The following is a 25,975-nucleotide window of genomic DNA, read 5'->3' as shown; positions in this document are numbered from 1 at the left end:
CAAGAAAACATCTTCTCCGAATCTGAAGCCATTGTTTTGATTCTCTAGAGCAAGGCAAGATGTCCAGGCGTGACGTCATGAACAAGGGGGCGGGACCTTCTGAAACTCAGCATCTCCAGGTCATTTTGAAGTAGTTTTGGGACACTTTAATTCATTTTTATTGGTGTTTTGCATTTGACTAAAAATATCAGCCTGCGTGTTTTGGGTATTTTAGACGTCATAAAATGTTTTTCTGATGTCAGTTAGGACAGAGGTCCCCAACCCCCGGGCCGCGGACCGGTACCGGTCCTTGGGTCATTTGGTTGCTGAAAAACAATCCGTATCCATTCCACACGATGCACAACAACACAGTGACAAAAGAAAACACAAAACAAGACAAAAACAACAAAAAAAAGCAAGGCTCATGAGAGCACCTGCTGGCGGCTGCCTACTCGGGCACCATCTTGGACTCCTGGATGTTGGATGTTGTCAGACTTCGGCCTGTCTTCATCCACTCGTCATGAACCTTGACTGACTCTCCGGTCTTCTTCTTGAATATATTGACCTGACAGGGTTGATTCCAGAAGAATCCTTAATATTGAACTGCTCACACCTCCTCTATGGCTTACTGCTTCTGATGCCTACTAAACCAAACTTTGCGTGTGGTGCTTTTTCAACTAAAACTGATGAAGCTTTGAAAGTTTTGTGAGTCATCTCAAGCACGAGGCAGGTTAATGTGGTTTATGTGGAATCAACTTCTGCATTGGGCAAAACGGTTGAAAGCACTTCCTTCGGTTTTTGCAGTAGATGGCGAAACCTTGTGGACCTCTGAACATTTTAATTTAATCCCTCACATGTAATCATACAATTAGCGAACATGGAAAAGTGATGCTAACTGAAAATAAATACCGATGTGTAGTAGAGTAGAGATTCAAAAGGAACACAAAAAAAAATACAATCTATTTTTTTAACTCATTCGTTTCACTCATTCACAAATTTATTCGGGAATTGAAAAGGTGTGATGTGGAGTGCAATTCCTGAATTGGTTCTGGTTTTGGTTTTTTCTTGCAGGGGGTGCCGATAAAGCACTAGTCAGACCTCTGGCAATGCTTTTTTTCCCTTCCACAAGGGGCCAGCATTTGCCTTTTGTCCATGTTAGCCCTTTGTTATAGCTTCAGCTGTTGTTAAAGCGCCATTTAATCAATACTGTACGTATGCTGTGTGTTGTATTTTGTACAGCCACCCCCGTTTCAAGCTATAATAATTCCAGAACCATCAAAATTAACTTTTTTTCTGATCAAAGAAGAGATTCTAAGGTTTCTAACGCTGTACTGAATGTTTATGTAGTCCTAAAACTCAATATTCTATGGGTCGGAATTCGGGTGACAATGACAAAAACCCTGGCTCTGGAGTGGACACATTTTTGCATATGTCTCGCAATGAATGAGTCAAAGATAACGTATTAAAATTAGAATTTTTGGTTCAGACTTTAGGAAGCATAATGAGACTTAATATGCTTGATTTACTTTCATGACACACATAAATTGATGTAGCAGGCCCTATGTGGCCCCCACGCCTTGACTTTGGCACCTCTGATATAAGGTGTCAACTCTGAAATTGTATGGGTATTTTCAAGATTAATCAGGGCCGGTAATGTTGATGAGATACGTCTTGGGTATCAGGCAACGATCAACTGCCACTATTAATCTTGTCCAGGGTCGAGAAAGGGTCAACAACCTATCTCATTTGTCCTTGGGAGAGACACCAAGACTGAAGTATAATTCACATAGTCCCTTGAACCCCTGAATTCCATTTGGCTCATAATGTGCATCTGTTCTGAGAGTGGTGCCTAATATGTGACAGCGCTATTCCTCAGGCGCTCATTCCCTGCTAACCAACTGTCAGTCATCTGTTTATGTGACATTTTGCACTTTGTCACAGTCGTCGTCTTTTGTCACGTTGCTACAAGACGTCTTTTGTTGCAAGTGTTGTCGCTGACTTTTCCATCAGGTGCTTGGCCACTTTGCTTGCATAGTTTGGAGAACCAAGCACAATTGTTTCTTTTCCCATTCTTTTCTGTCGTTGTTGGCAAAAATGTGTCTAGTGAATTCATATGTGTCAAAATGCCCTTATTTTCAACATTCCCCATCACTGGATTGTAGGGCCATACTTCCTCAATGACATTCCCTCCAACTGATCGTAATTATTATTTATTTTCCTGTCACGGATGGCAAGACACTTCTTGGATGCCCCATAACTCGGTCAGCTCAGTCTAATGGGCAGGGTCTGATCTTGATTGCACTGATGTTAATGTTCCCCGCAGTGTCTGATTGTAGAAACATTTGGGCGCTACTACTGTAATGCCCCAATTCCCATTTTGGTTTTGATTGTTAGCAAACATGTGTCCACTCCAGTGCTAGGGTTTTTGTCACTGGCACTTGAATTCCAGGACCCACAGAATATTGAGTTTTAGGACTATATAAACATTCAGTACAGCGTTAGAAACCTTAGACTGTCTTCTTTCATCAGAAAAAGAGTTAATTCCTAAATTATATGGGTCTGGAGTTATAAGAGCTTGAAATGAGGGAGGCTGTCCAAAATACAACACAGTGGATACATATTGATTTATATAGCGCTTTAACATAAACTGAAGCTGTAATAAAGCGCTAACATGGACATAAGGCAAATGCTGCCTCTTTGTGGAAGGGGCAAAACATTGCCAGAGGTCTGACCGGCACTTTATCTGCCCTCGCCCTCTTGAAATGAGTGTGGCTTTACAAAATAAATGTAATATATACATATTGGTTTATTTAGCACTTTAATAATAGCTGAAGCTGGAACAAAGCTCTAACGTGGAAAAAAAGGGAAATGCTGCTACCTTGTGGAAGGAAACAAACATTGCCAGGGGCCATGGCCAGTGCCTTATCGGCACCCAAGCAGGAAAAAACAAAACCTGAACAAATTCCAGGAATGGCAGTTAATGAGTTAATTTAGTGACACATACAATCCAGTACTTCAATTGACTTTCACTGAACAAACAAATGGAGGTTATGTAGCATCTGGGTTGATCCACGCGGGGACAACCCTCTGTTCTTGTTTATATCTTTAAAGTCCCTGACTTGGGACCTCTCATTTAATTTTAAAGCCCTCGAGTCCAGTCAGTTTTTCTCTGCTCTCCCCTGAATTTAATTGGCGCCCCTCTGGGTAGTTTTATACCAACAAACTTCTTTCCCTTTGCTTATGGAAAGGTGCCGGTGACTGCCATTGATATAATTTATTATGTTGTGCAATATGTTGCGCAATCAACACAAACACATGTGCTTCACCCTTGAAGAGCAGGAGTAATCGTCCGGGTGCTTGACGACAAGCTTTACAGGGTGCCAAACAATTACCAAGCAGTTCCTCGGAGGATTGTGGTGTTATGTGCTTGGGTTTTGATAGCTCCCAGTATGACTGTCAACCCAAAATGACAATGATGACTATGATAAATTGGCAAAGTAGGAGGCGCCAACCATGGTGTTGGACTAGTTAGTACCATTAGTAATATTAGCCCTGAATGACCTATGGGAGTTTTTCACACGACTGTATTTTCCGGTGTAGAGGTATCAGGCGCACCAAAGTACAAGGCGCACCCCTCATGAATGGTGTATTTTCAAGCTTTTTCCATATATAAGGCGCACTGGAGTATAAGATGCACCTTCAATGAATGACAGATGTTTTCCAAATATAATATATACATGTAAATATTTAAAGGTTTTCTAAATATAAGGCACACCACATTATAAGGCACTACTTTAGAGGCTGCGGTTACGCGCGACTTGTCAGTGGCTGCTAACAGTAGTTGGGAGACCTGTTATGGCTCAATACTACTTCACATACGTATAAGGCGCAGGGTCATCTTTTGAAGAAAATGAAGGCTTTTGGGTGTGCCTTATACACCGGAAAATACAGTAATCCTTGTTATTTATGTCTCTCATCTCATTTTCCGTACCGCTTATTCCTCATTAGGGTCACGGGGGTTGCTGGAGCCTATCTCAGCTGTCTTTGGGCACGAGGCGGGGGACACCCTGAATTGGTTGCCAGCCAATCGCAGGGCACACAAAGACGTACAACAGTCACTCTCACACTCACACCTAGGGACAATTTGGAGTGGTCAATTAGCTTGCCATGCATGTTTTTGGAGTGTGGGAGGAAACCGGAGGACCCGGAGAAAACCCACGCGGGTCCGGGGAGAACATGCAAACTCCACACAGGGAGGCCGGACCGGGACGCGAACCGGCGACCTCTGCAGTGCGAAGCCGGTGTGCTAACCACTCGACTACCGGGCCGCCCTGTTATTTATTTATTTATTTTATATGTGTTTGCATTTGAATATTGCAGCACGTCAACCTCACATTGCCGAGGTCATTGGGTTCGATCCCGGCTGCGGCCTTACTGGGCCTGCATAGTTTTCTCTGGGTACTTCAGTTTCCTCCTACATTATGAAAACATACATTCCCAGGTTCATGGATCTAAAAATCCATATGGGCGAGTGTGAGCGCAGGCGGCTCTTTGTGCCCTGCAATTGACTGCCGTCGTTTCAGGTTGTCACCTGCTTACAGCCTGAAGGACCTTGTGAGGATACATTGGTTCAGAAAATAGATGAATGGTTGGAAGGAGTGATTTGAATCTTACAACGCAGAATATGTAAAGTAAGTTAATTCATTACAGTTACCAGTTTATTTTGAATTATCTATTCCAGTTAAAAAAATAATTGACATTACAGTATACGGATTACGACACAATCACTATATCATGCTGTTAGTGTCATACTGTAGGTGAATAGACTCAAATAATTCTGCGAGGCCATAGGAACTTTGGCAATTGCAATCAAAACAGAGACAAAATGATTAATTGTATACCTTTTATTGCGGCTTGCTTTCCTGTCATTTGTTGAGTAGATTATGCGCTAATCCTAATTGAGGATGTTCTGTTATATTTTAGATACACGGGTGCTGATAAAAGGCGTACACGTCTCTGTTCAACAGCTTTTGTTTTGTGTGCCAGCGGCTCAAATACGTCAGAGACATTGTGTCCAATATAGATGAGAGCACATGAATATTCATCACCGTTATTTTGCACCATCACTTGTACCTGCGTTGAAGTGTGTGATCCCGTAACAGATAGACAGACACTTGATGTGTCGACTGAGTTTTTTTTTCCAGCTCTAAGTTAGTAGTTTCTCCCAGAAACCTCCCTTCTTTAAGAATAATAATAAAAAAATACAGTTCGGCCAAAATGAATGGCTTCAACTTCATGAATTTTAAAATCGATTTGTATCTGACAATTGCTGGAAAAAGGAGTTCAACTAGCAATTCACCAACTGTAAGACGCCCACACCCCCTCCACTTTATTTTCTTGATTGGTTAATCAGCACCCTGTTCATTTTGTTACGCTCCTCCGTGTTCATCTTAAATGGTGCAGTAGCAGAGAACCCCAGCTCTGGCATTCTGCACGAGACACAAACCACTGCCTCCAAATTTTTACTTTTTGATCCAATTTGGATCATGTTTTACCATCACAGTTTCTAACCCTTTATATATGTAGCAAACATTTGTTCATATTGGGGGAATTTTTTGCTACCTAAAAGAAAAAGAAAAAACACAACACTTGGTGAATCTTGGTGAACCAATCTAGTGCTTTCTTCAAAATTGCCTTTTTTATACGAATTTGACAATCAATTTTTGTAATATGGCAGCACAGTGATTTAATGACTATCAAGATAGCTCATATGTTTTCTTATAATTGACTGGCGACCAGTCCTGGGTGTAGAGTACTGGGTGTTGCACCCTCAAGGACAAAAAAAATGTTTGACATCAGAATGATACAACCCCAGAGAACGAAGGGATGTGAGGTCATCAACAATACCACTGCTGATTATATCTTAATAGGATCCTCCATTCTTACCCGTATGTTTAATTTTGCAATTTATCACACATAACCTTCTTAACTCATTCAATACCAGGCGTGGAAAAATGTGTCCGAGCTCGTGCCAGGGTTTTTGTAATTGTCACGAATTCCAGAACCCACAGAATATTGAGTTGTAGGTCTACATAAACATTCAATGCCACTTAAACACAAGAAACATGAGACTCTCTTCTTTCATCTGCAAAAAAAGAGTTAATTCCTAAATTATATGGGTCTGGAGTTATATGATCTTAACAGGATAGGATACACACTTTTCCCCTTACACACTCTGTATGGGAACCAATTAAGTTCGTAAGCCAAGGTCCCACTGTACATACATATTGGTTTATGTAGCGCTTTAACAACAGCTGAAGCTGGAAACAAAGCGGCAACATGGACAAAAGGCAAATGCTGCCCCTTTGTGGAAGGGACAAAACATTGCCAGAGGCCATGGCCAGCGCTCTATCGGCACCCAAACAAAACCCGGACACATTCGGGAATGGCACTCTACGTCATGTTTTCAATAAATACATTCATGAATGGCAGTGAATGAATTAACAATCTTTAGCTAATTAAACGCCATCGTCTTTGGCAGAAACAAGTTCATTTAAACTCTGCTGTGAGATTGACCAAACCTTGTGTTTTTGTGGCATCACTCCCATAAAACACCAGGTAGCATGATACAACTATGATGCGATCTGTGTTAGGGGAAATCGCTTATCACTCGATGAAATGTGATCAGGTTCTGTCTTTTGCGTATGCTCCGCTCCCTAACCGCTATCCACTTGTGTTCATCTCAAAGAGAAACCCGAGAGTACTTGACTTGAGATGACTGCAAAAGTGGAAAGTCACTTAGTAAAGAAAGATCCATTGTTTAAAGGTTGTCTCCACACTCTTCGTGCCCTGCTGAGGACTTGCATACCGACTGTCTCATAGCAACTGACTTTCTGCCTTGTTTCTGGTGTTTCGGTGAGGATGCTGAGAACATTGCACTGAAATAAGCCATATTTTCTCCAGTTGGAAAGAATTGAAGTAAATCTTTCTGCTGGACATACCTACAGTGAGTAATAAGTAGGATATGTTATAATAATAATAATAATAATAATACATTTAATTTCAAGCGCCTTTCAGAACACCCAAGGACACTTTACAATAAAAACAAAGCACAAAACAATAAAACCATAAGTAAAATGATAAATAATAAAATAGCTGATTGAACTAGACCAGGAATGCTATTTTAAACAGATGGGTTTTGAGGTGGGATTTGAAAGTAGGGAAGGAGTCAATATTTTGGATGTTGGGTGGAAGTGAATTCCAGAGTGTTATTATCCCTGATTCTCAGCTTGAGTAGGAAGTTTCAGAAACAAAAGCTTGTCACCCTGCATAATTGAGGAGTACAAACTTCCTGCATGATTTGAACATGTATTTTTAGGTTTAATGTAATTGGTTTGTGTTTGTGCTCAATGTTGCAAAGTGAATTTTATGTACAAGAATTTTTAAAGTGTTTTTAAATTGTTTTTATTTTTTTATATTTTTTTCTCCCTTGTGTTAATTTTTTTTCTAGATTTACTGTACATCCATCCATTTTCCAGACTGCTTAATCCTCATTAGGGTCGCGGGGGGTGCTGTAGCCGATCTCAACCGACCCCCTGAATCGGTTGCCAGCTAATCGCAGGGCACATAGAGACAAACAACCCTCCGCACTCACTCTCACACCGAGGGACAATATGAAGTGTCAGGCTGCCTTGCATGTTTTTGGAACATGGGAGGAAACCGGACGACCCGGAGAAAATCCACGGGGACAACATGCAAACTTCACACAGGAAGGCCGAACCGGGTTTTGAACTCACGACCTCCGCATTGTGAAGCCGGCGTGCTAACCACTTAACTACCACTCGCCCCAGATTCACATTGCATTCGATGTATTTAATTATATTCTATGTTTTGCGATTTCACTATATGGCATATATGCTGAGATGCCCTGTACTACAATATGAGTAGGCCTCATAATTTTGGTGGATTTAAAAATATATACAGTACAAACATAAAACTCGGGGAATATGAATATTTTGAGTGAGGTGATTTTTGTAAAAAACAAACAAACAAGCACATAATTTTGTAAAAAAAATGCACAAAATTCATTCTTGCAAGTGATTTTCTGCAATTGTGTACCATCCTTCTAATATATTTTTTATTCTCTTCATTTATTTTTCAATACAAGAGAGCCTTTTGCGATAGAAATCAAAAATCATTGTGTGAGTTCATTTTGTTCTTTTTAAACCCTTCAATATTGAACACGGGATATTTTCTACATACAGTATATTGACAAATGTATTGAGAAAAATGAAAAACATCAACATATTTTGTGGGCATTTAAATTTTTTTTGTCAAACAGTACACCCTGTTCAGAATCATGCTGTGTGGCCCAAAGCAGTAGATGAAAAATTGTGGGCCCTTCCATCATTTAAATTCTCTATCCGTGCTGCGAGGTCTTCATTGGGGCAAAACATTTCTTGAAAGGAGGCACACACACACACTCCTTTGAGGGGAATGGCTGATTGTTTGGCTATTTATAGCCAGACTGCCCGTAGAGTTCATAGGGGATCAGTGGTCCAGCTCATGGTAGAAACCACCTCACGGTCGGCTTTCACAGTCCACTGCATGCCACTTCTTGCATTTAGCTGCCTTGATTGTTGTCCTGTTTTGACGTTAAACCTCACCAAATTAAACAAAGCAGAAAACTTTTCTTTGCAAGTGAAAGAACACGGCTCTTGAATATTCAGACTTCCCTCCAAGACGTTGAGCTGGTAAACACTCGTGCCTCGTTAACTGTCTCCCAAAGTTCCTTTTTGCACTTCATTCATTAGCAAACATTGTCTCCTTTATTTATTTATCTATTTATTTAGTTATTTATTATTATTATTATTATTAGTAGTAGTAGTAGTAATAATAACATTATTATTATTGATGAAAAGGTTTCTTCAGCCGTCATCTGTACTACTGAAGGTGTCGGACGTTTCGCTTCTTATCCAAGAAACTTTGTCAGCAAACTAAAGTCTTACTGGTAGTTATTTATTTATTTATTTATTTATAATAATAATAATAATAATAATAATAATAATAATAATAATATTTGATTCGATTTGTTTAGCACTTTTGTCATTTTCTGTTTTGGTTGTGCTTTCATATTTGAGAGTGTGGGATCAGTTCAGTGCCCTTTTCAACAAATGTGCAAGATGTAGTTAAGCATTTTAACCAATGAAGTGAACCCTGAATAATCTTAGTTGTATAGTAAGTGGATCGAAGTACAAATAATAACATTGCAAAACAATTGCTGGATATGCCACTTTAATATGCCTGACAAAAAAAAGTTGTTTTGGAAAAGAAACACGACACGCTTGCACAGCAGCTGCTTGTTCTTTCGGCTCTTATCTAACAGCATATTTGGTGTATTCTTCATTGTAGAAAATGTGACTTTAGAATGTGAAGAATGTGAAGAGTAGGCAACAGCTTGTCCGGAAGACTGATTCATTCCTTCATCTTGGCAGAATAAATCAAAGACTCTTTGTTTTAGAAGTTCGGCATAATAGAATCTACAAAGTAACTTTTAAGATCATACTAATTAGGAGTTTGACCAATTTTAGGACATCTGTCGTAATGTATGATGCCAGCTCTCCGCATACCTCACTCAACCTCATTTCACCCAGCATCAAAAAATTGCTGTGTTTTGATTTTTCCTTCCGTTTACTGTGGCTTGTTATCCCCAAGAAGCGCTTTGTTTCAAGAACAATATCTACCCGAAGTTATCGTGAATACTTGAAGAGACTTTTCAGATATATTTTCATTTTTTAAGCAGTAAAATGTCGCAAAAGTAACATCGTTGGTTTTCATTGAAAACTATATCACAGAAACGACCTCTGAGCTTAGTTTATGCTGGCCTTGATTCCCTCCCTGCAACTGCGTGGAGGCGGTGCTGGAAGTCTGCCCAAGTCATTGAGGACAGCTGAAGGAAGGAAAGCAACATAGCCCGCACACACTAGGACTGGAGGCTCTCATAGGTTTGTGCTCACTGGTGGAGGAGTAAGACGGAAAGAGGATAATAACACGCAAAAGTGTGAATGGCAGCGTCAGATTGAGAGGCGAGCTTGTGCTTTGCAGCTATTTTTGTCCGCAGATACCCATATACCACCAAGGAGTAGACCCCTGTTGCACGGCTGGCGACTTTCATGCAAAGATGCAGCTTCAATGTCATCAACTTGGCCATTTAGACACTGTTTATCCATGTTCCTTGAAAGGAAAAAATGTACTTTTATTTTAATATTGTTTTTATATAATCCCCTTCATGGATCAATAATAATAATCATACATTTCATTTATAAGTGCATTTCAAAACTCTCAAGGTCATTTTACAGTCACAGGATAAGTTTTTCTGTGGGTGAGCAGCGGCAGCTACATGCGCCAGCGTTCACCCAACCCGGAATAACTCAAATAGATAGAAAGCTAGCTAATAGATAACTTGCCAGCGAGATAGCTAATAGAAAGATCGCTAGTTAGATAGAAAATATATAATAAATAGATAGCAAAAAGGTAGCCAGCTAGATAGATAGCTAGCAAGGCAGCCAGCTAGATAGCGAGCTGGATAGCGAGATTTCCACGTGTTTTTTAATTTTTTTTGCAAGACTGAATACAAATCTGAACGATGGATCAGATCAGAAGAAATTTTGCATTTTATGCAACATTGGTGATTGGTTGACATGTCATCATTTGGCAGTCAATCGGTATGGTTGTTGATGGTATCTGCAAAATACGACGGTCTCATTCAATCCAGAGATTTTGTGTGCTGCCATCGTCAATAATCCAGTTTCTCATCACACACAGTCAGATTTTTTTCCCATTTCTTTTGCCAACATTTTTAATTTACATGTGTTTTTTTTTTAATGTTTTTGTGTGAGTGTATGTTTTTCCTTTGTGTTACAAGACTCATTTCGGATTTTGAGCTTCACGATAAACCTTGGCGACCCGGTGGTCGACAAGTGGGCGTGTCGACCTGACAGTGCAGAGGTCGTGGGTTTGATCCTGGGTCCAACCTCCCTGTGTGGAGTTTGCATGTACTCCCCGTGCCTGTGTGGGTCTTCTCTGGGTACTACGGTTTCCACCCACATTCGAAAAACACACATGCAGGCTGATTGAACACTCTAAATTGTCTCTGTGTGAGTATGAGAGCGACCGGTTGTTCGTTTCTCTATGTCCTGTGATTCACTGGGAACCGGTTCAGGGTGTCCCTCCCCTCCCCCCACTGATTGAAGACTGCTGGGATAGTCTCCAGCCCCTCCACCCCCAATCCGACCCACTTCAGCACCCCTTTGTACAGATAAAGTGGATAAAAAATGGATGGATCGATCGATGGATAGACACAAAAAAAAATGTAAAAAAGTAAAAATGATATATTAAATTCGCTATGCAACAGTCACCCATCATTTTAGAATTATTTAAGAGGACAAACTGTCAAAGACACTATATAAAATGAGAACATTTCGAGGAATTGCCATTTCTTTTGAATGCGTGATGTGGATTTTTTTTAGAATGCTATCATGTAAAGTATGCATTTCAAAGTTCTTTGAAAATTTTTATGGACAGAGAACCACAAAAAAATTGTCATCTCACTCAAGCCGTACAAATGCCTGGAGAAGCATTCCATTTCTCACACAATGTCTCCACATATTTATACACACACACACACACACACACACACACACACACACACACACACACACACACACACACACACACACACACACACACACACACACACACACACACACACACACACACACACACTTTTACTGAGCGTCAGGAAGCTCGCTTATCTCTCTCCCACTTGCAGCGGCTCTGACTTCCTCCTCCCACTCGTTGCCAGTCGTATGAGGCGAAATGTTCCACATTTCTGTCACCGCCTTTGCCTGTAGGAACTGCCTATGAGCAAATTGCTCCTAAACTGAAACCGTTGACCCCCGCCTTTCCTCCCACCATTGACTTATTTCAGAGAATTGTTTGATGCTCTCCACTATCAGAATGATTTGTGGCATTGTGTCTTGTGCTAGCCTAAAAGCAACAAGCTGCTGACATTCCTTCTCAACTTCTATTCATTTATTTGGTGCCATTCCTGAATTTATTCGGGAATTGAAAATATTACATGGAGCGCCATTCCCGAATTTGTTCGGGTTTAGTTTTTTCTTGCGAGGGAGCAGTTGCAGATAAAGCGCTGGTCAGACGTCTTGCAATGGTTTTTCCCTTCCATAATCGGGCAGCATTTGTCTTTTGTACAGCCACCCCCACTTGCACCTCATATTATCCAGGCCCATATAAACTCTTTTTTCTGATGAAAGAATAGAGTCTAATGTTTCTTACGCTGAATTGAATGTTTATGCAGTCCTAAAACTCAATATTCTGTTTGTCCTGCGATTTTAGTAAAAATGACAAAAACGCTGCTCGAGGAGTGGACACATTTTTCCTCATGTCTGACAGTGAATGAGTTAATAACATATGGTAAAGGTTAGCACATAGTGTATAGCGTGATAAGGCGGTTTTCTATCCCTTTGTCTGAATGAGAATTATGTCAGTAAAAAAATAAAAACAATTTCACATTGTACTCTTGCACCAAAATAGAGATCAAGAAGGTGGAGGACTTTAGGCACTTGGGTTTAACTGTCCAGAGCAATGGAGCGTGTGGAAAAGAGGTGAAGAAGCGTGTCCAGGTAGGCTGGAACAGCTTGAGAAAAATGTCAGGTGTGATGTGTGATAGGAGGGTTTCAGCTATGATGAAAGGAAAAGTGTAAAAAACAGTGGTGAGACCAGCCATGATGTTTGGACTGGAGACAGTGCCACTGAAGAAAAGACAGGAAGCAGAGCTGGAAGTAGCAGAAATGAAGATGTTGAGGTTTTTTTTGGGAGTGACCAGATTGGATAGGATCAGGAGTGAATATATCAGAGGGACAACTCATATTAGAGGCTTTGGAGAGACAGTCAGACAGGCCAGACTGAGATGGTTTAGACCTTCACAGGAGAGAGAGTGACTGTATCGGGAGAAGGATGCTGAGCCTTGAACTGCCAGGCAGGAGACCGAGAGGAAGACCTATGAGGAGGTTTATGGATGTTGTCAAAGAGGACATGAAGGTAGCTGGTGTGAGAGATGAGGATGCACAAAACCGGGCTAGATGCAGGACACTGATTCGCTGTAACGATCCCTGAAGGGAAATGCAGAAAGGAAAAGAAGATTCTTGCACCAAAATACATTTCAGCAATATGTCTGTGTAAGCTCTCAGTCGTACAGGAGTGGTCCATCGATGAAAAGGTTTCTTCAGCCGTCATCTGTACTTCTTTGAAGGTGTCGGACGTTTCGCTTCTTATCCAAGAAACTTCGTCAGCAAACTAAAGTCTTACCTGTAGTTTAGGCCCTATATATATATCCCTACTGTCCAGACATGGCGGTGCCAAACTCTGCTATGATAGGTCCCTGCTGTCAGGTTGGGGGGAGCAGAGAACTACTCCCTGCAGCTCCACTGATAGTTCCTATTTTTCTGACTAACGACTGGCCTGATTGCCCCACTTCCACCGGCATCACCTCATCAGTATTACTAATCTTATGTTGCCTAAGCAGGCTATTGTATGAACGATCCAAATTGAACCTCACCCCACCATATCGGTTTAATGAAGGATTTAGTTGTTTTATGAAAATCGCTTCTTTTACTCCCCTTTCAAACCATCTATGTTCTTTCGCTAAGATTTTAACGTCATTGTCGTTAAATGATTGGTTGTTAGCTTTTAGGTGCATATGTACTGCCGATTGAGGCCCACTCATATTATCCCTGCGATGTTGATAGTCTTTTTTTGAGAATTTGTTTCGTCTCCCCAATGTACTGCTCTTTACAAGTTTCAGCAATATGATTCCTCAGAAACGATCCATCCTTTTTCATCTGCTCTTATTTGATACAGAGCATAATGGATCTCGACACACCGCACACTCTCTTGGTTGGTCAATCGACAATCATCACAGACGAGAACAAACTTTTCATTTCTCAGATTGAAGCTGATTAACTGTCCCTTAGAGCTTAGCCACAGTCATGACAAAAACCGGTTCTCAATATGAATCCACCATCAACAACAGTTTTGGGTTTGTTTTGAGTTGTCCTTTTCAGGTTAGATGAGTTTTGAAAGTACAACTATTGAATGAATGCCCCGTCATCCAACACCACTGCCAAACAAATACCAGCACAGTCCGTTTTTTGTCAAGACAGACAATGGATGGTATGGCCGCATAAGGCTGTGTGCCCTACTGCTGTCCAAACTACCACTCGCGTCAATCGGTGGCCTGTCTCCGAAATAGAGAATTTCTTCTTTCGATCTTCTATCTTATTTTTTGAGCTCCTTCCAAACCTCCCGGCGGCACCACGGTTCTAGTTTTGTATTTGAAACAGTGCGAGCACTGTACCCCAGGGTATGTTTTCAGAGTGAATCAATAGTAGAGAAAGGGATCCATGTATTATGGATGTAGAAACATTGTACACAAGCGCAGAAGCAAAATGTGTATTCACTAACGTACAAAAGAAGTGTGCTGATGGATGCACTCGAATGCCTTTAATGTTGCCTTTTAATCAAAGTTGGGGATGTTATAACGACAGTATATGGTTTGTTTCTGCATTTGATGCAATTGCTATTTTTCTTGCTAGTGAACGTGTCACGTTGCGATTGATCTTGTGAGTTAGAGTGGTCGCAGAGACCTCTGCAGCTCATTAAGCAACCACAAAGTGGAGGGTGTAATGATATGAGCAAATCGTATTTGCATGTTCAACTAGTGATGCCTGGCTAAAGACCAAAGGAGCATGCGCGCTGCTGCAAGTCAGTCTGATGAGAGCCTACGAGAGCCACACATGTCAATTGCCTTCTCCCTCCAACCAACACAGCCGTCCTAATAAAGAACCTCAACTCTATCCAAAAGTTGGATCATTTTCCGTACCCGCTTACACAAAGCAACACAGAGGGAACATAAACTTGTCTCAACAATTTAACTGATTCGCAAAAAGTGTGACGTGGAGCGCCATTCCTGAACTTGTTTCGGATTTGTTATTTCTTGGGGGGGTGCCAATAAAGCGCTGGTCAGACCTCTGGCAAAGTTTTTTTCCCTTCCATGAGGAGGCAACCATTGCCTTTTATCCATGTTAGCGCTTTGTTACAGCTTTAGCCATATAAATCTATATGAATTTTTTTTGGTATTTTGCCACCCCCATTTGAAGCTCAAATATCTCCAGACATATATAACTAAGGAATTAACTCTCTGTTTATGTAGTCCTAAAACTCAATATTCTGTGGGTCCTGCAATTCGAGTGAAAAATGACAAAAACCCTGGCACTGGAGTGGGCAGATTTTTGAACATCATCTGACAGTGAATGAGTTAAAGGACAACTGACGTCACTTTTTTGTTGCCTAACTGACATCAGAAAAATGTTTTATAGCATCTAAAACACCCAAAACACGCAGTATTATATTTTTATTCAAATGCAAAATACCAATAAAAATGACTTAAAGTGTCCAAAATCTGCAAAAAATTGAGCTGCGAATTGGGCATTTTCAGAAAGTCCCTCCCCCAGTTCGTGACGTCACGCAAAGACGTCTTGCATTGCTGGAGAATCAAAACAATGGCTTCAGATTCGGAGAATATGCTTTTTTATAATATGCAACTTGTCCGGAGACGTCGGTTGTCCTTGAAATATTAAGCTTTTTCACTGAAAGACAAACAGGCGCTCAGCATAATAAGAGAGCGATGGTTGCAGGTATACGTTCAAATAACCCTCTAAAAAAGCCAAAAAAACACAATTCTAAAGCTAACCCAAGCTTAATGATTCTTGTCGTTAACAGGCTAACTAACCTGTGTGCATTCATAACCCAAAGTTCACGTGTACACGTTGTACAAGTGGTACCTGTTGCTTGTGGTTGCCACGCCATGGAATCTTTGTGATCTCTAGTGGGAAGCAGTGCGGTGTAACTCAGGATGTGACCCATATTTTTTGTGGTCATTTGGCATGGAATGACTCTAGTCAGATTTTGTGGGGTTCACTCTAAACATGTAGTGACGTTAATAGCTGAAGCTTGCGCATATCTTTTCAAATTTGGCTCTCAAAATAAAAAATATGAACTCAGCGGCAGCTTGTAACTTGAAAACACCGAAATTGTTGTCATCAAGTTTGGAATTCAATCACAATTTTGGGACAAAATAGGCATTTTGAGCATCATTACAATGTAGACTGTAAACTTCCACGAGTTTTCAGATTGCAATATAGGGCCCAGGCTGGCTCACAATCTGTCAAAATCAATGAATAATTGATGTCCAAGATAAAAAAAATGTTTTAACTAACCCCCCAAATTAAGAGATAGGCTTGAATATGAGCCGGGAGAGGACAAGCATTCTAGAAAATGGCCAAACGGTTAGTTCCAGGGGTGTCAAAGTCATGTTTTGCTGCGGGCTACATTGTAGTTATGGTTTCCTCTCAAGGGCCGTTATGAATTTGGGGAAGCCATTCGAATGTTTAATCTCATCCACATATTACATATAGAGCGCACAAAAAATTAAAGAATAACTAGTTTTAAAATCTGAAGTCGAATAATGACTGTTATTGTGGTTCACGTCCAAAAATATGAAATTTTGGTTAGGATTTTAGCAAGCATCATGGAATTTCACAAGTTTGATTTACTTTCGCGGGCCGAAAAACATGATGTGGCGGGCCGGATTTGGTCCCCGGACATTGACTTTGACACCTGTGGATTCGTCCATGTTTACAGCTAGCAAGTATTTTTTAGAATTGAGTATTCGACTGGGCGGTAATCGAGTGGTTAGCACACCAGCTTCACAGTGCAGAGGTCACCGGTTCGCGTCCCGGTCTGGCCTCCCTGTGTGGAGTTTGCATGTTTTCCCCGGACCCGCGTGGGTTTTCGCCGGGTCCTCCGGTTTCCTCCCACACTCCAAAAACATGAATGGCAGGCAGATTGACCACTCCCCCGCCTCGTGCCCGAAGACAGCTGAGATAGGCTCCAGCAACCCCCGCGACCCTAATGAGGAATAAGTGGTACGGAAAATGAGATGAGATGTCAAAATCAAAATGTATGCCATCGCCAAGACGTATTTCTGTAAATTGTCTTCATTATTGTTTTTAAATAATCAAATAATTTAAGCTACTCGAATCCTTTCAGCCCAAGTGACAAATATTCCATATTATGCCTGTCACCAAGTTACCGTATTTTACGGTGTATAAGGCTCACAGGAGTATAAGGTGCACCCCCATTGAATGGTGTATTTTCAAACTTTTTCAACTATTAGTCGCATCGGACTTTAAGGCGCACCTTCAATAAATGAAAAGTTTTCCAATTATAATGTGATAATATATAAAAGTTTTCTTCCAAATATAAGGCACACCATATTATAAGGTGCTACTCTCGATGCTGGCGTTATGCACTACTTCTACAGGGGGAAATGGAGTCGGTGGCTGCTGACACCCTTTGTAAAACCAGTTCTGGCTCAATATTACTTCCCCTATAATGTGCAGCTGCGTTTAAGGCGCATGGTAATCTCTTGAAGAAAATTAAGGCTTTTGTGTGCTCCTTATGCACCGTAAAATACGCCATATATTTTTTTAACTTGCTGTAAATAACGCTTTTATGATCAGATTATGCAAGATACATTATTTGCGATGAAAGTTGGAAAAAAATTGTTGAGCAGCGTTATTGGAAGGATTGTGTTCCACATTGGAGGTTCATGTCCTTTCCTGTCCCTCTGACTCGACTTTCGCTGGAACAATACAGTTCCTACCTCACACCCTCCCAGTCCACCACGTGACATTCCTTTGTTGCTGTGCAATACAGTATGTCACCGACCTGGGATGGTCTCTGACTTCACATTCAAAGTTCAAGTTCCTCAATATTTGGCTGGTTTGTTTGTCTTTCGGTCACTTTTTAAACAAGAACCCATGCATGTAAACTCCCTTTTTATGATTTAACGTACAAACAAAGTGGCTGTGAAGGTCAGACAGCATGGCCACAACTTCGCATGCATTGATAAATTCTTTGTTTCCCATGCAAGGAAGAAATAACTTGACACAGACTGCTTCTTTTGCCTCTGTGGTGCAGGGCGTGTGATCAGACGGTGGATATTTCTGTTGGACCAACCAGCTGTGAGATCCCCTGGATAAAAAGCAGCTCTGAGTAATCAAAGCGTGAAATGACTTTCAAATCTGTGTGTTTGGTAAACACGCTGTGGCGCTCGAACTCGACGAGGTTACGAGAAGGGTCACTTGATGGGATTTGTTTATTGCCAAGGCCTGGTTTTATTTTTAGCCCTGAGAGGTGAAGCAGAGTCTATTTTTGTCTGAATGATGGAGGTAGCTGCCAGTCAATATGCAGTAGCCTCTTATTGACGCTCAGCTGCCGATGAGTTTTGTGTCGGAGCAGATGGAATGGAAATACAATGTGAAGTTCCATTTTAATGTAGAAGTCTGCTTTATACGGTATGAATACATTAGCAAGCGAGCTCTTGCCTGATTGCCGTTGTCTTTCCTTCCTGGTATCATATTGGCCATAAAAAACAGGAGACAATTGCTACCTCTTGACTCACTGACTTATAATTGACACATTTGAGGGGAAATAACCCTGAACCAATGAATTCACTCATTCACTGCCAGACCTGCGCAAAAATGTGTCTACTTCAGTGCCAGGGTTTTTGTCATTGTCACTCAAATTCCATGACACACAGAATATAGAGTTTTAGGACTACATAAACATTCAATGCAGCGTCAGAAACCTTAGACTCTCTTCTTTCATAAGAAAACAGAGTTAATTATATGGGTCTGGAGTTATATGAGCTTGAAATGAGGGTGACTGCCCAAAATACAATGCAATATATATATATATATATAACTTTAACAACAGCTGAAGCTGGAACAAAGCGCTAACAATGAAAAAAAGGGACATTCTTCCCCTCGTGGAAGGGAAAAAAAACATTGCTAGAGGTCTGGCCAGCGCTTTATCTGCACCCCCGGTAAGAAAAAAACAAAACCCAAACAAATTCGGGAATGGCGCTCTACGTCATATTTTCAATTCCCGAATAAATTCGAGAATGGCAGTGAATGAGGTAATAAATCCTGGTTCGCGGACAACAGGGGGTCGTTATTTAAGTTAAAGAGGTCCATTTAATTGTCTTTGAGTTGGCATCCTGAACATCGTGATGTGCACCATCGCAAATATTTCATCTTCGCCGATTGGCAATAGTCATTTATACAATCTCTTGCAGTCCAGAAATGTTGCCGTTAATTTTTAACACTGAACTGGAATGGAGTGCCTGCAAATGGAAAATGAGTTGCTATTACCGTATTTACTAATGCCAATGCTAAACTTTGTGTCATTAACACATTCTCCCCACTTTTTTTGTTTTCGTTTTTTTTTTAAACCCCAAATAATTTGCTTACTATGAACCAGATAAGCTGTTGAGCTATACACTTCATTATCATTTATCGTTGGCGGAATGGCAGCATTTTTCCATTGTGGTGCACGGCACATTTTGGCAAAGTCCAAAAGAAAATATGGACCCTGAGCTCAAACGTTTGCTGAACTTTTTCTGTCCATTTGCCAAGTGACCCTGATGTATGCATTTGAGGTCTCACCGACTTTCTCATGAATCATGCAGGAAGCATTGATAATGGATGCCGTTTGTGGTGTCTGTAGCCTTTCACTGCTTACCGGACAGACAGATCTATTTGCATGACCTATATTTACCAGCCTGCCATTGTGTTGCCAGTGAGTGGGACATCAAACAAGCATGTTGGCTTCTAATCAGATGAGTGCTGACTGTATGTTTCCTGTGTATTACACGGTCTTAAATGCTCTCGGGTTAGGACTCGAGTCAGAGTGTCGACTGGTCAGCTGAAACTGTGGTACTGGTATATTCCATACACTGGCACGTTTTATGATACAGGAAGATGTTCATAAGATATAGGATTAATGAACATCCTTAAATCTTCTCTGATGCTATGAAATATTGAATAAAATGTTCAGTACTAACAATGTACTAACCACTCTGTGCAAGTGTGCACAATTTGTTTCAAGACTTTGACTTACCTGTTGCCCTGCGATTTTGGCTGCTGAGACGACATATTTCAACAGGTAAGTCAAAGTCTTGAAACAAATTGTGCTATATATATATATATATATATATATAGGGGCGGCCCGGTAGTCGAATGGTTAGCACACCGGCTTCACAGTGCAGAGGTCGCTGGTTCGCGTCCCGGTCCGGCCTCCCTGTGTGGAGTTTGCATGTTCTCCCCGGACCCGGGCAGGCAGATTGACCACTCCAAAATTGTCCCTAGGTGTGAGTGTGAGAGTGACTGTTGTATGTCTTTATGTGCCCTGCGATTGGCTGGCAACCAATTCAGGGTGTCCCCCGCCTAGTGCCCGAAGACAGCTGAGATAGGCTCCAGCAACCCCCGCGACCCTAATGAGGAATAAGCGGTACGTAAAATGACATTAGATATATATAAATATATATATATATATCAAATCTTCTTTTCCTTTCGGCTTTTCCCCACAGCGAATCAGTAACCTCCATCTTCAGAGGTATGATACGCGTGTTTGTTTTGGCCCAGCTTGTACGTCGGATGCCCTTCCTGACACAACCCTCTATATTTATCCGGGCTTGGGACCGGCACAAGAAGACTTATGTCCCTTTGTGGCTACAGAACAAGCAACTCGCTCAGTAAAAGGTTCCCAAACACAAAATGGTCATCAGCAAAGCAACAATCACAAAAGCAAAACTATAGTCACCATTTGATGTCAATGCTCTGATCTTACCATGAAATGGGCACGTCTTTCCCTATATTACATCACAAAAAGGACTTCAATGTCTACGTTACAGCTCATTGATGGCATGTAATTTGGAGGATGCAGCCAAGAAATGTTCTTCACAGATTAGGTTGGCTTTTACTGCTCGTCTCGCTTGTTTCACATACAATGCCAAAAGTAGAAACACTCTCTCTCTCTCTCTCTCTCTCTCTCTCTCTCTCTCTCTCTCTCTCTCTCTCTCTCTCTCTCTCTCTCTCTCTCTCTCTCTCTCTCTCTCTCTCTCTCTCTCTCTCTCTCTCTCTCTCTCTCTCTCTATATATATATATATATATATATATATATATATATATATATATATATATATATATATATATATATATATATATATATAAACAGCTTGAATGACCGAAATGTTTAGAAAAAGGCTTTTGAAGAGAAACTCTATTTCTGAACGTCCTTATCTTGTGTGACATATTTACCAGAAGATTGGTTTCCAAATGTATTGTGCCGGAGCAGAGTTCTGCGTGGACTTAGCTCACCTGCATATAGCTGAAACCCTGTAGATTTTTTTTAGATAGCAATCAAGTTGTGACTGACTCATCAGCACATCTCAGACAAGAAGAGCGCTCTATTTTGAGAACCTTTGCTTGGCACCAGCTTAGACCACAACTCGTGCCCAAACCTCCACAGAAACTAACCTGCCTAGTTGGGCCAGTTTGACTTCAGCTCATATTTTATGGTGTTTTTATATGACACAATCCTAGTTGTATTTACTAAAATCACATAACAGGAAATTTGGCAGTGTTTGAAAGCTGGAACAGACTGTCATTTTGGAACTCCATTGGCTATGCGATTAAATTGAGTTGTGATAGAGATTAGACAGAATAGAAGTTATCATATTTAAGAGTTTCATGCTTATATGTTTAGTGAACATGTGTGACTAGAATACACAATTGAAGCACAGAGAAACCTGGGGTTAATCTGAGGGAAACAGACACAGCCATTTAACCTGTCATCTTCATCTAGGAGATCTGGCCTTGAACAGAATTTAGGACTCGAGGAACTCCTTCAGAGGAATTAATTTAGGACTTGAAACTCCCTCACAGGAAGAGCTCATTAGCTGGGTTACAAATCTATCGGTTCAGGGTAAAGACAACCAATTAAAATGACTATGATCTATTGTTTATAGCTGTTGGTGCTTGGGACGTCCAGGGGCGTGGTATTCAAATCAAGAAAACTTTGTTCTACTAATGTATTACTTAAATTTGCATTTACTCTCTATAAATAGCTTGACAGAGGGCTGCAAAATTTTGGCGTCTGTCTTGAATGGCTGCGTCCCCTGCCGGCAGTAAAAGACGATCTTCCTGTGTCCGAGCCTTTGTCCACAGTGTCCGATCAAACATCTCCGACAAGTTGCGAAATTGGTCTCTGAATTAAACCATTGTGTGAGTTTTATAAAACTATGACTCTGTGATATAATTTACAATTACATGAACATAAAAAAGCAGAAAGGGTCTTGCATACCATAATTACTGGCGAGCTAGCCACAAAAGCTCTATCTTGTTAGTTTACTGAGCACTATTTTAATTCTCATGATTCCAACAATCTGTACATGTTGAAGTAGGATCTAGAACGCGAGGTGAGGCAAAAGGTTTATTTCTGTTTGTTTCAGTCTGTCATCGCGATCAGAGTAGCAGCTTAGCCACTGAATTGTAACGCATGTTGTGCAAACGGATATGGCTATATCATGACTGTCTAATGATGTCCTGCTGTGTTTCCCTGTGCAGGTTAACTTTGTAGCAGGCCAGTTGTTTGCGCTGCTCATGGCCGTGTGGTTCCGTCTCTACCTCCACCCCAGTAAGACCAGTCCATTCGTCAGACATGTTGTGGCCACGCTGCTGGGCTTCTATTTGGCTCTCTTCTGCTTTGGCTGGTGAGTTGCTCGGATTGTAATGTAACATATGTGTTATTCTTTAGCTTGCTTCCTTCCTTTCATTTATTTATTCCTTGCATCAAATAAACAACTGAATGTACACTTAGAATCCCCTCATTGAGTTTTCAAATGGTTTTTTGGTCATTGACGACTTGAGTTCTTGGTTGATTTTAAAGGTACATGGTGTTCTTCTTTGTTGGGAACGTCTGGCAGAATCCCCTGTCAGAAGGAGTTTCAACTCCCACCTCCGGCAGAACTATACACATGTCCCCGGGGAGGTGGGGGACATTGAGTCCGAATGGACCATGTTCCGTACCTCCCTTGCTGAGGCGGCAAATCAGAGTTGCGGCCGTAAGGTGGTTGGTGCCTGTCGTGGCGGCAATCCCCGTACTCGCTGGTGGACACCAGTAGTAAGGGATGCCGTAAAGCTGAAGAAGGAGTCCTACCGGGCTTATATAGCCTGTGGGACTCCTGAGACAGCTGACACGTATCGACTAGCCAAGCGGAATGCAGCCTCGGTGGTCGCTGAGGCAAAGACACGGGCATGGGAAGAGTTCGGTGAGGCCATGGAAGCCGACTTCCGGACCGCTTCGAGGAAATTCTGGTCCACCATCCGGCGTCTCAGGAGGGGAAAGCAGTGCACCACTAACACTGTGTACAGTGAGAGCGAGACGTCGTGAACCGGTGGGCAGAGTACTTCGAAGACCTCCTCAACTCCACCAACACGCCTTCCTTGGAGGAAGCAGTGTCTGGAGACTCTGAGGTGGGCCCTCCGATCCTTGTGACTCGGTGGCAAGGCCCCGGGGGTGGATGAGATCTGACCGGAGTTCCTAAAGTCTCTGGATGTTGTGGGGCTGTCCTGGCTGACACGCCTCTGCAACATTGCGTGGTCATCGGGGAGAGTGCCTCTGGATTGGCAGACCGGGGTGGTGGTCCCCCTTTTTAAAAAGGGGGACCGTAGGGTGTGTTCCAACTACAGATGGATCACACTCCTCAGCCTCCCTGGAAAGGTCTATTCAGGGGTCCTAGAGGGGCGGGTCCGTCGGAAAGTCGAGCCTCAGATTGAGGAGGAACAGTGTGGTTTTCGTCCCGGCCGCGGAACAGTGGACCAGCTCTACACCCTTAGCAGGGTCCTCGATGGCGCATGGGAATTCGCCCAACCACTCTACATGTGTTTTGTGGACTTGGAGAAAGCGTTTGACCGTGTCCCTCGTGGAGTTCTGTGGAGGGTACTTCGGGAGTATGGGGTACAGGAGCAGCTGATACGGGCCGTTCGTTCCCTATATGACCGATGTCAGAGTCTGGTTCGCATTGCCGGCAGTAAGTCGGAATCGTTTCCAGTGAGGGTTGGGCTCCGCCAAGGCTGCCCTTTGTCACCGATTCTGTTCATAACCTTTATGGACATAATTTGTAGGCGCAGCCGAAGCGTTGAAGGTTTCCGTTTTGGTGGCCTCAGTATAGCATCTCTGCTTTTTGCAGATGATGTTGTACTGTTGCGGCCTTCAAGTGGAGCTCTCCAACTCTCGCTTGAGCGTTTCGCAGCCGAATGTGAAGCGGCTGGGATGAGAATCAGCACCTCCAAATCTGAGACAATGGTTCTCAGTCGGAAAAGGGTGGAGTGCCCTCTCCGGGTCGGGGAGGAGATTTTGCCTCAAGTGGAGGAGTTTAAGTATCTGGGTGTCTTGTTCACGAGTGAGGGTGTAAGGGAGCGAGAGGTCGACAGGCGGATCGGTGCGGCGTCTGCCGTGATGCGGACTTTGTACCGATCTGTCGTGGTGAAGAAGGAGCTGAGCCAAAAAGCAAAGCTCTCAATCTACTGGTCGATCTACGTCCCAACCCTCATCTATGGTCACGAGCTATGGGTTGTGTCCGAAAGAACGAGATCCCGGATGCAAGCGGCCGAAATGAGCTTTCTCTGTCAGGTGTCCGGGCTCTCCCTTAGAGATAAGGTGAGAAGCTCGGTCATCCGGGAGGGGCTCAAAGTCGAGCCGCTTCTCCTCCACATCGAGAGGAACCAGATGAGGTGGCTCGGGCATCTGATTAGGATGCCCCCGGGACGCCTCCCTCGTGAGGTGTTCCGGGCATGCCCCACTGGCAGGAGACCCCTTGGACGACCCAGAACACGCTGGAGAGACTACGTCTCCCAGCTGGCATGGGAACGCCTCGGGATCCGCCAGGACGAGCTAGAAGAAGTGGCTGGGGAGAGGGAAGTCTGGGCTTCCCTACTGAAGCTGCTGCCCCCGCGACCCGACCCCGGATAAGCGGCAGAAGATGGATGGATGGTGTTCTTCTTAATAGATCACAGCAGTTTACTCTTTGTACAGTACCGTGTTTTCCGGTGTATAAAGCACACAGGAGTATAAAGCACACTCCCAATCGATTGTGTATTTTCAAACTTTTTACATATACACTGGTGATGGCTCCCGACTGCGATTCTGAATTCCAAAGACCCAAAAATGAGAACTCATCTCCCCTTGTGTAAAAAATAAAAAAACAAAAGAAAAAGTGACATCCAAAACATATACTTCACCAACTAGATCTTGATGGTGGCTTATGGGGGATCTTTATAGACCAAGGGTGTCCAAGTAATTTTTTTGCTGTGGGCCACATTGTAGTTCCGGTTTCCTCTCGGTGGCCGTTATGAATTTGGGGAAGCCATTAAAATGTTTCTATCTTTCTATGTATTTATTTGTTTGTTTAGTCATGGGTTTATTTGTTTATCTATTATGTAATCATTTATTTATTTTATGTATTTTTTTTTATATTTAATCTATTTTATGGGTTTATTTATTATTTATTGATGTATTTAGTTTTTGCTTTTTTGAATGTTGCTGTGCCGATAACCATTTTGTGTTTGGGAGCCTTTTACTGAGTGAGTTGCTTGTTCTGTAGCCACAAGGGGACATAGGTTTTCTTGTGCCGGTCCCAAGCCCGGATAAATACAGAGGGTTGTGTCAGGAAGGGCATCCGACGTAAAAGCTTGGCCTAAACAAACATGCGGATCAAACCTCTAAAGATGGAGGACACTGATTTGCTGTGGCGACCCCTTGAAGGGAAAAGCCGAAAGGAAAACAAGAAGACTGTATATAAGGCACAATTGAGTATAAGGAGCACCTTCAATGAAAGAAAACAGTTTTTCAAATACAGTATATATATATATATATATATATATATATATAAAAGTATGCCAAATATAAGTCACACCACATTATAAGGTGCTACAGTAGCGGCTGGGGTTAC

General features: G+C 42.1%; 1 protein-coding gene across 2 annotated transcripts in view; it reads left to right on the top strand.

The window, feature by feature from the left end:
* mboat2a (membrane bound O-acyltransferase domain containing 2a) overlaps positions 1-25,975 on the top strand; it is a 55,933-nt gene that overhangs the window by 3,164 nt on the left and 26,794 nt on the right. The window contains exons 2-3 of one of the 2 annotated variants that reach the window (XM_089004259.1): positions 49-119; positions 22,590-22,735. In XM_089004259.1, the coding sequence (XP_088860385.1) occupies positions 49-119; positions 22,590-22,735 (217 nt within the window). The remainder of the gene's footprint in view (positions 1-48; positions 120-22,589; positions 22,736-25,975) is intronic. The other variant, XM_089004260.1, reaches the window with a different exon arrangement.

This window comes from Hippocampus bargibanti, linkage group LG09 (assembly GCF_051943395.1).
Source record: "Hippocampus bargibanti isolate YZ-2025 linkage group LG09, ASM5194339v1, whole genome shotgun sequence".
Classification (NCBI taxonomy): domain Eukaryota; kingdom Metazoa; phylum Chordata; class Actinopteri; order Syngnathiformes; family Syngnathidae; genus Hippocampus; species Hippocampus bargibanti.
Note: the sequence above shows the minus strand (reverse complement) of the source record. Positions and strands in the feature narration are given on the sequence as shown.